This window comes from Columba livia, chromosome 1, assembly GCF_036013475.1.
Source record: "Columba livia isolate bColLiv1 breed racing homer chromosome 1, bColLiv1.pat.W.v2, whole genome shotgun sequence".
Taxonomy (NCBI): Eukaryota; Metazoa; Chordata; class Aves; order Columbiformes; family Columbidae; genus Columba; species Columba livia.
Window position 1 is genome coordinate 98,061,647 of NC_088602.1, and position 13,521 is coordinate 98,075,167.

The window sequence follows — 13,521 nt, forward strand, 5'->3', positions numbered from 1 at the left end:
ATTCAGTTTTCTATAATTATTTTAAACCTTTCCCTCCCAGGAATACCCTCCCAACCTCCACTGATCTGTGGTTCAGAGATTTCTAAAACCAGACAAAACGTCTTCATATTTAATTGCTTTTAATGGATTTTTCTTCCCTGAATTTCTCCAGCTACTTTTTGAAACATTTGAAACTCACAATTAAAACATTGTGAGTCTGCAGCATTCTGCAAAACTGATGCAACTTCCTACACAACCAGTAATACAAAAACTTCTGGAAGATGCAGTAATAATTAATTCCCTGCAGCAGCTGACAACATAACAGAAAATATCACCATCAGTAGTAGCCTCGTTTAAAGAGATTTTCCCTTCTCTGTCACCATTATGGGTTTTCATCCATTATCTACAATTAGTCATTTGGAATTATCATCAGTTTATCTTTTCCTTTCCAAAAAAAGTTTAAGCTAACTGCACGTATGAATGAATTCCTCTTCCCCCATACCCCCTTTTCTTGCCTGCCTCTCATTACTGGATCCTATTTGATCCATCTCCCCTTCTTCAGTGTTTACCAGGGCTGGAAACAGATTTTTCAGTTCACTTGTTTTCAGAAAAAGTTCACAAAGTTCTGATTGCATTGTTAAGAGAGCTGGGAATGGATCTGTGTCTGATCTCAAGAATCAGAGTCCAACAGGTAAATGCATGAAATGAATCCCAGTCCTCTTTGGGTGGAGAGAAAAACAATACCTGCATTACTTTTTGAAAACACATTAGACAGTATCAGTGTAGTTATGATATTTGGTAATACAGTTTTATTGCTCTTTTTCTGATGACATTGAGAATTCAGAAAGAAGAGGCTAGAACAATGCCTGCAATAAGAAAAACACTAAGTAAAAACTTAATCCAGAAAGAAAGACTGAATGAGGAAACCAGGAAAATAGTTACATTTATTTTGGCTGGTAATACCAGATAAAATTTAATTGAGGAATTTTTTGGCCTTGAAGAACAAAGACTAGGCTGGGATAGAGAAAACAGGGTGGAAAATGCCTGACTTATTTCGCCCATATATGAGACATTAGATCTCTCATCAGTCCCACTCCTCTGGCAGATGAGAAAAATGACACAGCACAAGGAACAGAAGTTACAAGTTTTGAGTTATCCTTCAGAAGCTGGGAGAGATAACTTGTACAGAACGATACTGCACAGTGACTTAGGAATTAGTGCCAAATAATTTGAATATAGCAGCCCAGAGAAGTGGTTGAGGGTGACAAGCTAATGTTTACCTAATATAAGCTTGCAAGCTGCATAGGAACAGATGATTAGCTACGGGTTTTCTAGGGAGCTGCAGACCTTCTTAGCGTACACTTAAAAATACTTTTGCTTGAAATTGTTTGCTGTTAGCATGCTTTAGCATTTGAATCTCTAGTATTCTTTCAGCACCTGGCTTTCCCTTCAAGGTGAACACTTGGGGGTTTTAGCGCTGACCTCACCTTCATGTGCTCCACGAAGGCAAGCACACAGAGATTACGTCCCTCTACACCTTTGCACAAGTAAACACAAGAAGCGGAATTGATTTCTATTTCTCCTCTAAATACACATCCTTGTAAGGGTGCTTCTACAGAGCAGAGCGCAATCATGCTCAAACACTACTCCAAAAACATTTTAAATGACTTGCTTTCTCTTCAAGGCATGAACTTGTTAGCCTCATGCAAGCTACTCGTACAGCCTCTTTACAAAAGAGACCCCAAGCTCTATGTCTTCCCTTCCTCCCACCTGCTACCTTCTCCATCTATTTGTACCAGAACCACTTACACTTCAACCACTCCTCCCCCACCCACCTCCACCACACAGAAAAGACTAAATCTGCATCCCTGGGAAAAGGAGGAAATGATGCAGCAGAATACTTTAATTAGGTATACTTGAAAGAGTATTTAAACCACTAGAACTGAGATGTCAGTTCTGGAGAAAGCACATTCAAAATTTGCAAAATAATGCAATTCTTTGTTTCTAAAACTAAGCAAATATTTCATCTTTTAAGGAAAGAACCTTAAAATGTAAAGGATTCATTTCTGAAGAAATGCCACTCATTACTGAGACACACCATCTACTTAGAGCTTACTGTCAAACAGCAATCTACAAACAGCAAACAAGAAAAATAGTGTGGTGCGTTTTAACCTTTTCCAAGCAATGAAAGAGCAATCATATGGAGGATTAAGTAACTGTACCATTACTGTGGCTTATGCAAACAACAAAACTGTTTTGAAAAAGCAAGCATCACACACACTGCCAATATAGTTGTTTCTATTTGGAAAAAGAAACATTTGGTCATTCAGTATTATCAGCATTCAAATAATATTCTTGTCCACTGAAGACATGCACTCTGTTCAAGTCAGAACTGTTCTACTCAGCTGAATATGCCTCTCTCCGAATAACCTGAATTGATGAGGTTTTTCCACTGCCACACTTGAGCATGTCTCATTTTAGCATCCTGAACTCTCATCGTAGGGATCAGCAAAACGAAGCATGCTATTATTCTAAGTACTAGTAGATGAACGATGACAGGTGGGGTTTTTTTTCTGCACAAAGGAAACTTCTGCAATAGGAGAATTCAACATGGATAAAAAGCTTTTCTGCAGAGACTTTTCCATCAATACTTATCCTATTTCCACCAAGAGAATTTAGACTTCTAGACAGAGATCATACATCCCACAGGAAACAGAGCACTTCCAGGGTGAAGCATCACCATTAGAAAATGTTATAAATATTGTTTGGAAAAAGATACCATGCTAGAGTGAGGGCGGAGTGTTTCATCTGAGACTGGCTTGTCGTCTTCTCGTGACACATGCAAAGGTTCTCCCCCAAGGGCATCCTTTCCTCTTTTACCATTAACATTCTCAGTACATTACAAATTTCCCTGAGTTTTGAGTTCTTTTAAATCCATTGATTAAAAGGGATGAGTGGCTTAATGAATGAATATACACTAAAGAAATCTAGAACTGCAGACACTGAAGTGACAATTTGTCTATTTTAATGAAAAGGCAAAATACATGCTCCCTAAAAAGACCACATACTCTTCGTGATCCAAACAGGTACATAGTTTGTATGTGCAGAGGAGGTTTCCTTTGTTTTGTTAATAGAGACATAAGAAAGATGCAATTTATCAAATTTATCTGTAGGTCAAAGGCAGCATGTCAAAATATATTAGTTAAATTGGTCAGTTTCATTCTTTTTAAGATTTTACACCTACTCTTCATTCTTTTCAAGGAGAGGGAATATGGCCTCCCACCATAATTGCATTAGATGAATCATCTAATAAAAGAGTTAATTATTAGAACCTTGTACAATTTTACTTACACAAAATTGGACATGCTGCATTATTTGTCTTCATTAACCATAGTAAAAGAGCATCTGCTTCTTTCTCTGCCACGAGACTACCTAAGAATCCTCTATGTTTTAGCCAACAGAGGAACAGAATTTTAGAGACATGCACACCCCCCAGAACGCACAAACCCCAAAACTGTAACTCTTAAGATTACCCTTTAAGAAATATCTGGGTAATCATATACTCTTTTATTAATCTATGGATCAGTTGTGCTTTACTCTAATTAACGGCATGAACTACAACACATTTTCTCCTTAATCTTTCTAGGTGCCATTCATTTAACATGTTTTAGCGGGGGGGGGGGGGGGGGGGGGGGGGGGAGGAAAAGTATACTTCTTTAAACCTGTCTGCTTTACTGATTTACAAGAATAACAATTATTTTTAGTATCCAATATTAAGAGATCTTTTTCTGAAACCCAAATACATTTATTTACTTGCTCTATTTTGTGTGTATGTTATAGATGAGCAAGTGTTACTGGTAACACATCATCATCTTTCCAGCATTCCAGAGTTTCTCTTTATTTATTAATGATTTTCTCTGAAATATTTTGAAAGTGTACACCTAATTCTTTTACCCTTAAGAGGCAGAATTCTAGTTAGTCTTCATAAACACAGTTTGCATTTAAGAATCCCAATTTTTTAACATCACTGAGTAACCATGCTAACAAATCACACCTATGGGATGCTGAAATAACCTTATTTGCAGTGTTACTAAAGCTATCAAACATTGCAATACAGAAGAGAGATTATATGGTGCACAACTCATAAATTTAGCCCTCAATTTATCAGTCTTCCTACTCCAAATTTCTCTTAGGTCTTGTTCTTTTAACAACTTTTCTAGCTTTTCTAATACCTTCTCACATGTAATTTCTATTCATCTTGACATACTGAAGGGACAAGCACACGATCTAAATATATGAATAACCTTTAAAAATCTTTGGAGAAACAGATATTGCTAGCTATGGGCTTTGTGGTAGGCTTTTTACCAATTTTTCTTTAAAATGACCTTTGATGATGACGTATCACTTTTTCCCCCCCTCCTGGTTTTGTTTTGCCAGTATATCTTAGGAAAGTGAAAAGCTTTCACTGAAGAGAATTACTCACTCTACCCACTGCACCCCAAAGAATTAAATATTGTGGAAAATATGTGCTCAGGTTATTTTAATCAGCAGCTCAGTGAAAGACTTTGTGCAATTGCTAGATCCTCTGCTCCTGATTTCCTGCAACACCCTTTATTTTCTGACAGAAAATTAATAAGTTATCACCAGTTGATGTGCCACCTACATACATCAAAAATCTTCATTGTTTAATTAATAAGAGAGGAGTTTCTGTCATCTTAACTCACTCCTCCCCTTGCCAGGGACTCTCCAGCATGGTCAGGACAGACAGTTCATTTTTATCAGCTGAAGCCACACTATTTTAATTTCCTCCACTCTAAACATGCCAGATTTCTATTATCTACTTATCTATCTTCCCAGGTGATCCTCAGTGCTTCACACTATACCTTCTTCTGCCTTCCTCAAAGCAGAGGACAACCAGTCCTTTGATGGAGAGTGATATTGTGCTCCCTACCTGAACAGTAACCATCTTCCCTAGATTTTTTTTTCTTTTATTATTTTCTTTTAAATCTCTCCCACCATGCCTGGTGAATTTATGACACAGAGGTTGCTGTTAGGGAAAAAAATGGCAAAAGTCTCATTTCAGACCTCCCACAATCCATTCCTATATTATTTTATATATATATATATATATATATATATATATATATCTTCCTCCTTTCTCCCTATATACTTAGCCTTGAAGTATGTTTTTACTTCTCTTATTTTCTTCACATTCAAATTCTCAGCAGGGCTACAATTTTCCTTCCCCCACTCCCTGTGAGTCTTCCTCTAGCCACACTTTTACTGATTTTCTCTGAAATCTCTATTTATTCCATTCTTAACTTTTAATTTTGATTTTATTTTGCACTTTTTCACATTACCCATCTTGAGGTCACCTACTATATCTCCCAGTTCCTTCTGTGATGCCATTAATCTCAGCAAATTTCACCTTCACTCAGGATTTTTGAATCTTGCTTTCCTGATTGAGACTTCTTCTCTATGCTTCTCTGATTAAGTCTCTTCTGATCAAAGGGACTGTTTGTGAATTTTTGCTTTTCCTGTACATGTCCTGTGTTGCTACATGGCAACAATTTTTAATAAAGGGTTTTTGTGTCATTTTAAAATTTTGTTCTCTTATGGACAAAACTGTCTCTTCATATGGCATATCTATTCTCTTGAAGAAAAAAGTTCCAGAAAAAAAATCTGCATTCATAACTCATCCTACTGCCTTCTCCTAACTTGTATTTCAGGAAGGTGCCTGCTCCAGCAATTTCTACTGCTCCTATACCACCGTATTGTTTCAATTAAACTAAGCATTTATATCTAATTAAAAAAATAATGGAAGTTTTGATGGATTCTGTCTAAAAACACTACTTGATATTTTGAAGTTACTGCAGAAAATAAAACAGTTGTGAGTCAATGAAGTGGAAAATTGCTGTCTTATAACAGATCCTCTAAGGTGCAAAATGTTCTCTTATTTGCTGTTATCACTATGTCTAGTAATTGCTTTTTGTGCAACTATTTAAAAAGGGGGAAATAGACTTACAGTTTGGAGAAAAAGAGAGCAAAACATACAAAATGAAAGCATTCATGTTTTTAATTGTTTTCCTATTTTATAGCAATAAGAAAACATACCAAAAAACAACATTTAGCCTATTGAAAATGGAATAGGTAGAGAGATTGAAAGAAGCTGCATAAAAATATTAAAACAAGCAACAGGTCACATTTAAAAATAAACACTCAAGGTATTCTGTTACTTCAGTTATTTGGGAAAAAAAGCCTTACTCCTAATTAAAAATGTTTTAGCCATAAAGTTGAAAATACTCCTAGTATATTTCTACATAGGCTTAATTATAAAACAGCATTGTAAAAAAAACTACCTGATACTAAATTACACTTCAGGTCTACATAACGAGGAAAACTATAAAACTCCTTTCTGTAACGAATCAACAACTCAGCGTAGACTAAGATCACATCCCTCTTCCGTGACTAGCACACATACAAAGTTGCATTCTCCTGAGCTTTCTAAAAAGAATTTTAGGTTTGGGGGATTTTTTTTTTTTTTTTAATATCTCTGCATGATTGTGGACTCACCTCAGTTTTATAAAGCAGTATTTTCAAACCAGAACATTTAAGTCTTCTACATTATACCCTTACAACTCTAAATTCCATTTGTACTGTATTTGCACCCAGATATTCTTAAAATCCACTGGAAGACAGAAGTACATCTTTGAAAATCTTCCTTGGAGTTTAATAAACTTCTTGGCCCTGACCACATAAATGAAATGTTTATTAAAAAGAAAGGTGATTAGGAACACTTTCACAACAGTGATAAAGACTGCCTGACAGATTTACTTTTCTTCTAAGCAACTTTCCAGCCAGCAAGAAGTCTATCTCTGTATTCAAGTTGGAGGATATAACTCACTAATTAAGTGTTCTTCAAACACGTCAAGGAACATTCTGACTGATCCTCTCGAAGCACTCCTCTATGAAGAGATACTACAGTTGAGTATAACTGCATAAATCGAGGTTTCTTTCCTTTGTAAGGCATCCTCTTAGATTAACTTCGATTAAGTTGTAGCATCCTAGTTCATGTTAAATAGTCTTCCTTGATACAGAACTAACTCATTTTCACAGCAACTTCCATAATTTTGAGGTTGACTTAGATGCATTTCTAAATACCGTGCCCTGGCAATCCTCCTACTTATTGACATACAGACAGAAATGTTTAAGTATCTGTGTACCCTCTGTTACTCTGAAGAAGCACAGCTTTTTATAAAATTCCTGAAGACAGATAAGATACTTCTCTTTGATGAATTAACACAGTCAGAATAAGGTACAATGGCAGCGCTTTCCTCATTGCTCCTCCTAACTTTCCCACAATCCTCTGGGTTTGACTAAAATCCTGTCTAGAAAGCTATGTATTCATTCCTCAACCACAGAGATGTCAATAATAGACGGCTCACAGAAACACTGTGGAGAACCAGCATATGGGAGCTTGCTGCTACCTAATACACTCATACCAAAAAGTTTTATTGATTCACTTCTGTGTTGCAACAACTACGGGCACGCAATTTCTAACTGACAATATGTGAACACTCACCCTCCTGCAGAAGTCCACAAATACGCTTTAATCAAGATTATCAAGCTACATAAGGGCTGCAGTAGCAATGTCATGCCAAAGCAGAGGAGATCTAATCGAAGGACTGGACAACAAGTCTCTTCTGTAAAATCCTCCCAGGTATCACTCTAGTGATCATTGAAACCTCTTTAGCCCCACATCTGTGGAAGAAGGTTTCTAGGTCTACCCTGCCCTGGGCAACTATATCAATGCAACAGATTGAGGTGTTGGACACTTACACTCCATTCACTCTTGTAGTGAAACTTCTGTTAGGAAAGCCCCACCCAAATGCAAACATTACATAAAAGAGTTCAGTATGATCAACTGTGTTATAATACAACCACATGAGATGATTAAAATAACTTTTTCCAGGTGCCAGATATCTGCCATCATGTTTGGATAAAATCAGGAATATTCTGCTCTCTGCTGAGCTTCTAATCCTGCCTCCTCAGAATACATCAGAACCGATAACCATGGCAGACACTTACACTTGATATCTTGATTTTCTCAGTAGCACCAAAATCTATAAGCTGCACTTCATGTTGTTGTCTCCCTCTCCTGAACTGCCCTTCTTCTCCGTTCATCCCCCAGAGTCCTCCTCACCTCCTCCAACATGTTGACACACGAGTGTCTTTCAAATAAATCAGAATGAAGTATATTGCACAGAAGGGAGATTTATTTTAGCACAGGCACACAAGAAACATTGAGAAAAGTACTTGAATGCAAGAACTCTTTTAAGTTATCTCAGCCTTTATCCAAGTTGAGATACTACTTCATAAGATTTCAAGTCAAATATTTTTTTTAAATACAGAGTTAAGGTACCACAGTGCCTGCATGGAACAAAAATTGCAGAAACTCAATAATTTTGGCATGACATTTAACATTGATCTGTGGGTGCCCAAAGACATTGCTGCAAAAAGTGGTCTATTCAGAAATATGTGGCATAATGCAACCCAGCTCTTTCAGAATGATCCATACAGGTATTACTTCTTTGAAAGTAAGTAATATCTCATCAGAATGGAGGGAATAGTGATCTGGTAAACGGCAAAATAAAGCATCTTGCTAACCTTTCACCTTCACTTCTGTCACTATAACATATATTCAGAATATATATGTGTTGTTTTTTTTTTTTTTTGTTCCATAGGATCAACAAAATGCTTAATGTATTACCAACAAAAAACACCATGCACCAAATTCTGACAGAAGAGGTCATGGTAAAAAATTCAGACTATAAAAAAAAGGAAAAAAGTCAAAAGCTTTTCTTAGTGAAAGGAAAAAAACAAACAAACAAACAACTAACTGTAGAATGAATATCATATAATGAACAATCCTCAACAATAAAGCTCAGTTACCAACCCCATGCAGCAAAGTAGCAGAGACTAAATAAAAATGCTACATAAGGAGGTCAAGCTATACCCAAAACAACCTAAAATCTCTCAGTCCTTTTAGAAGTTTTCAATTGATAAAACAAAGATGATAAAGGACACTTATTTCAACCACATAAACTTGCACTGCACCACAGAAAGTAATTTCAGATATGCTGCCTAAGTTTACAAGCCTACTCCAGTCTGGTTTCAAACCTGTCTTACATAATAACCTTCATGTGATTCAGCACTCTCCACCAGTTTCTCAGTACTCTCACACAGTTCTCCTCAAAGCTCATAGATGCCAGCCTTTCTTCACACCTTTCTTTCTCTTCCTTTCTGTGCCATCACACGTTCCAACAACTGAAGACATCTAACCATGTAAGGACTTTAAAACAAACAAACAAAAACAAAACACCACAACCCCCTAACAGTCGACCAAGGGAATGTCACTTTTTTTTTAAAGTCCTCTGTATCTCTCTGAAAAACCGTAATTATGAAGTACAGCAAAACAGCATCTAAGGTTGACCAAAAAATACACTACAAACTTACTATTCTTGACCAAATGATTTCTTACAGATACAAGGCATTATGAATAATAAGAAACAAGAAAACTTCTCAGTTGGGAGGAGGTGGAGGCCTTTCTCTAGATCCAATCCAAGCACCTTCCCACTGCCCACTCCAGACTGGCTTCAGCATTAATAAGATGAAATATGATTCACCTGTGATTTTTATCAGTTTCAGAAAAAAGAAGTTTCTAAGCAAAGAATGTTTTTGGACTCCTTCAGGCTCTTTTGATGCATACAAAAATTAAGAAAATCTACAAAATGATTATGGGGGAAAAAAAAAAAAAAACAAACAACAAAACAAAACTTTGGACTACACATTTCTAAGGAACCTTGTAATGAGATCAAGTAACAGAGTTATCTTTCCCAGGTGAGGCCAACCCGAAGAAAAATTACTGGGGTTTTACGTTTTGTTTTGTTTTCTTTGTAGAAGCCAAAATGCTCTTTTGTCAGCTTCAAACAATGCTCTCACGTTTGCAACTGGAGTTATTTGAAACTGTCTCTGCATGGTAAAACTTCAGATAGACACAAGAAAAGCGTGTGTTAGAATATTAGCACTTTGCATATGAACAGAATCTGTTTTCAATAAGTCAAGCACAGATCACACATTTTACTGCCCTCCATGCTCTTGAAATAGAACTGCCAAATAATGGAAGTTTGCATTTATTTTAATTGCAGATAATATTCTGAGCCACGCTGGAAAACTCTACACCTATGGAAATACTTGTAATCATTTACATTTCATCCTGAACTCTCTGAAAATGCAGGAAAAATAATTTACTAATCATCTATCACTTCTTCTAATAATGAGCCATTAGAACAAAAGCCAGAAAAACAATTCAAGTCACAAACTATTCTGAAATGCTTCACATGTGAAGAGTACAAACAACAGAAACTCTTACAATTGATAGATCCATTTCAACACTCATTTATAGCAATTTTTAACTCTCCGAGAGCATGTGAGAAGTAAGAAGAGATGAATGCTTTTATTGTTGTAATTTTTAAACTGCAGAGGTTATTTCTGAAGAAACTACTTCAACTCCAAAATCGCTTGGTGCAAAAATGGCACTCGTGCAACTTCTACTGGAGCAGGGGCTTTGTAAGAAAATATGAACAGTTTTCTGGGGACCCTCCAACGGGACCTCTCCTGCCACAAGACACTTATTGCAGTTGACTCTTGCAGAGTTTCTTTATCCTGCCTTTCTCCCTTTCTGTTCTCCCAAATGGGAAAAGTTTGCCACACAATCGTTCAGAACATACAGTCTCTATAAAACGCAAAGAACACAGACAATGCTGTTTCTCTAATGCCGGCATATACATGGTATTGATGTCTTTCCAGAGTGAGCTCCTTCTATTTGAAATAAGCACCTACGCATGCTTTTAAGGAAAACAGCTGCTTGAGACCACACAAGTTTGTACTGTGTCACATGCTTTCCTGCACCTCTGTCTCAATCAGGAGCTTCATATTATTTCATGTAACAATATAACTATGCTAAATATTTTCACAATATTGCTGTAAGAAATTTTTAATTATATTTAAAGTCTTATACCTGTACACGGACTTACAGATAAGGATAACAGGATTTTTCCCTGTCTTACATAAGAATGTTATCTAAATACTGAAAGGGACTTTAAACAACCTGGCATCTGTGAAAATAGAAAGCAACCTGAGATTTTTTTCTAGTAGAAGTCCAACTTTCAAGTGGTTACAATTCTCTCAATACTCATACACATGCAAACATCTACACTTACATAATAAAAACTGAAGTAATGGATAATAATAATTACATATAAAATTGAAAATGTGTCAAGTTAATTGATCTACCATTTCAACAAACGGTATGATTTATTTCCACTTAAACTTATAATACATTGTACATACAGGTGAACATTTCCATTAGACTCAATTAACATGCCAAAAGGTAATTGTATGTAGATACTCAAGCTTATATTGAAATTAATCTCTTTTAGAAATTCAATCATTTACAACAATACATTTTTAAAAAAGAAGCATATACAGACCTTCCAGTAGTCAGATTGTAAACTGTAGTACCTCTGGTATGCAGATAATGCTGTAGGAAAGAAAAATCAATGTTGAATTTGTTTTGCTGCATATTCTTTGAAGAAAAAGATAGAAAACCTTAAGAGTCAGCATACACAACATTAAAATGATAAATGGTTTAATAAAAGTAACACTGCCACAATAAGTACACTGTTGTGGGTAATGCATTCCTTAAGATTATAATTTTGGTTATGAAATGTCAACCCACAAGTATATTTATTATTAATCTTACAAATGTAAATCAAGCAATATTTTAAAGAAATCCTATAACAACAGAAATCATTTGAAATGTTGGGATTTTCATCCTGGACAAAGCTGTTGCAAGATTTAAAAATTTAATAATGTAGCTCATTTACCATGCTCCCTGATGTCCTGTAATTTCTAAAGAACTGGTGCAGAGGGACATACAAAGAGAAATCAATTTCACATGCCCTTTCTTTCAGTAACTAGAGAAACAAAAGCAAGCGAAAAAAAGCTTACATTTTATTCAACATCTGAGACCAAGACTAACCTGGAAAACAGTGCTAAGAACAGCTCTGTTCAGCAGAATATTAAGCAGAACCTTAGCAACAGATTTCTAAAATCGTCATTCCTGCATCCTTCTTCCCCACTAAAAATTCATTTACATGCAACAGTAGAAAAAAACTAGGAGAACACTCATCATCCTTACACTATCAAAATGCAAAGTGTAAATGTTTACATGCAATTTAGCTGAATAAAACACTTAATCTAGTCAATCAGGCTAAGCCTTTCACAACTTAAGAATACAACTCCCCTACTCTCCCCCCAAAGAAAATTGGTACAAGCTGAAGGATATGACTGAAGCCTAACAACATAAGTTTAAGACTAAGCATATTTCAGTGACATTCTGTAGTTAAGCTATAAAGAATATTCACAATACGAAATAACCTCCTGCCCCAAATACTCCTCCTAGATACACCTCTTCCCAGGTATCAATAATGGCTTTTCAACAGTAATGCATAATTAGCTTTTCAACATGGACTTTGCCCTCCCAAAGAGGAAAACACACACACTATGAAACAGTTTTGTAATGCACCACACCGAAACGATTTTTTTTTTTTTTTTAACTCCAGCAATACCTATCCAAATGTTACAAATAAAAGCACATTTCAAATACTTAAGTCAAGAGCACCATATTATGCAAGATTTAAGAAACTGAAAACTTTTTCTAGTTTGGTTTTTTTTTTGTTGTTCTTTTTTTTAAATAACTATTGTAGTCAATTATACATGGGATATGGGTAAAATAAAAATATGAAAATAACATTAAATACAGCGCTAAGGATTTATACCAGGAAAATAAAACTGAGAACTTTTTCAGTGTAGCTGTTGAGAAATGTAGGAGTACCCACATCAGCATCTCCATTGAACAAGAGAGTTGAAACATGTTTCCCTAAAGCACTTGAGGTACTGCTAACAAGCTGATGAAAACATAAACAGTTTTTAAAAAAATACAAAAATAGAGAAGTAACAGAAGACCTAAAAAAAAAAAAGGGGGGGAGAGAGAGAAAAAAAAGCACCTTATTGCTATTCAGTGACCAAAACATTACTCATGGAAGTATAGCTAAAAGGTATAGAGCTCAAGCTTTTCTTCTTGCTCCTAACCTCATAGTTAGTCAGACCACATGCAGCCCTGTTCTCCAGCCAGAGACAAGGGAACAGAGGGAGAAGCACTGAAAAAAAGGCAGAGATGACCAGATCTAAAGTTGTTCACTCATTCAGACCCCATAAAGCCCCATGTCAGGGGCACTACTCGTGGAGAAACTTGCCCAGACAAACTCCAGCACCTCCATCATTATTTATTATTATTATTATTATTATTATTAATCTTTGCTCCATTATATTCTACCAGTTTTCCTTAGTGTGCTGCTATTTGCAAATTATTTTATTTTTTAACTCTTCCATGATTCATAAAGTTTAGCAACTTCCCAA

The 13,521-nt window shown here is 35.8% G+C and overlaps 1 protein-coding gene across 10 annotated transcripts in view; it reads right to left on the minus strand.

The window, feature by feature from the left end:
* The window catches only part of KDM6A (lysine demethylase 6A), a 157,145-nt gene that overhangs the window by 97,489 nt on the left and 46,135 nt on the right, over window positions 1-13,521 (minus strand). For all 10 annotated transcript variants that reach the window (XM_065069665.1, XM_065069651.1, XM_065069644.1 and 7 more), the window contains exon 4: window positions 11,532-11,581. In XM_065069665.1, coding sequence (XP_064925737.1) covers window positions 11,532-11,581 — 50 coding nt within the window. The remainder of the gene's footprint in view (window positions 1-11,531; window positions 11,582-13,521) is intronic.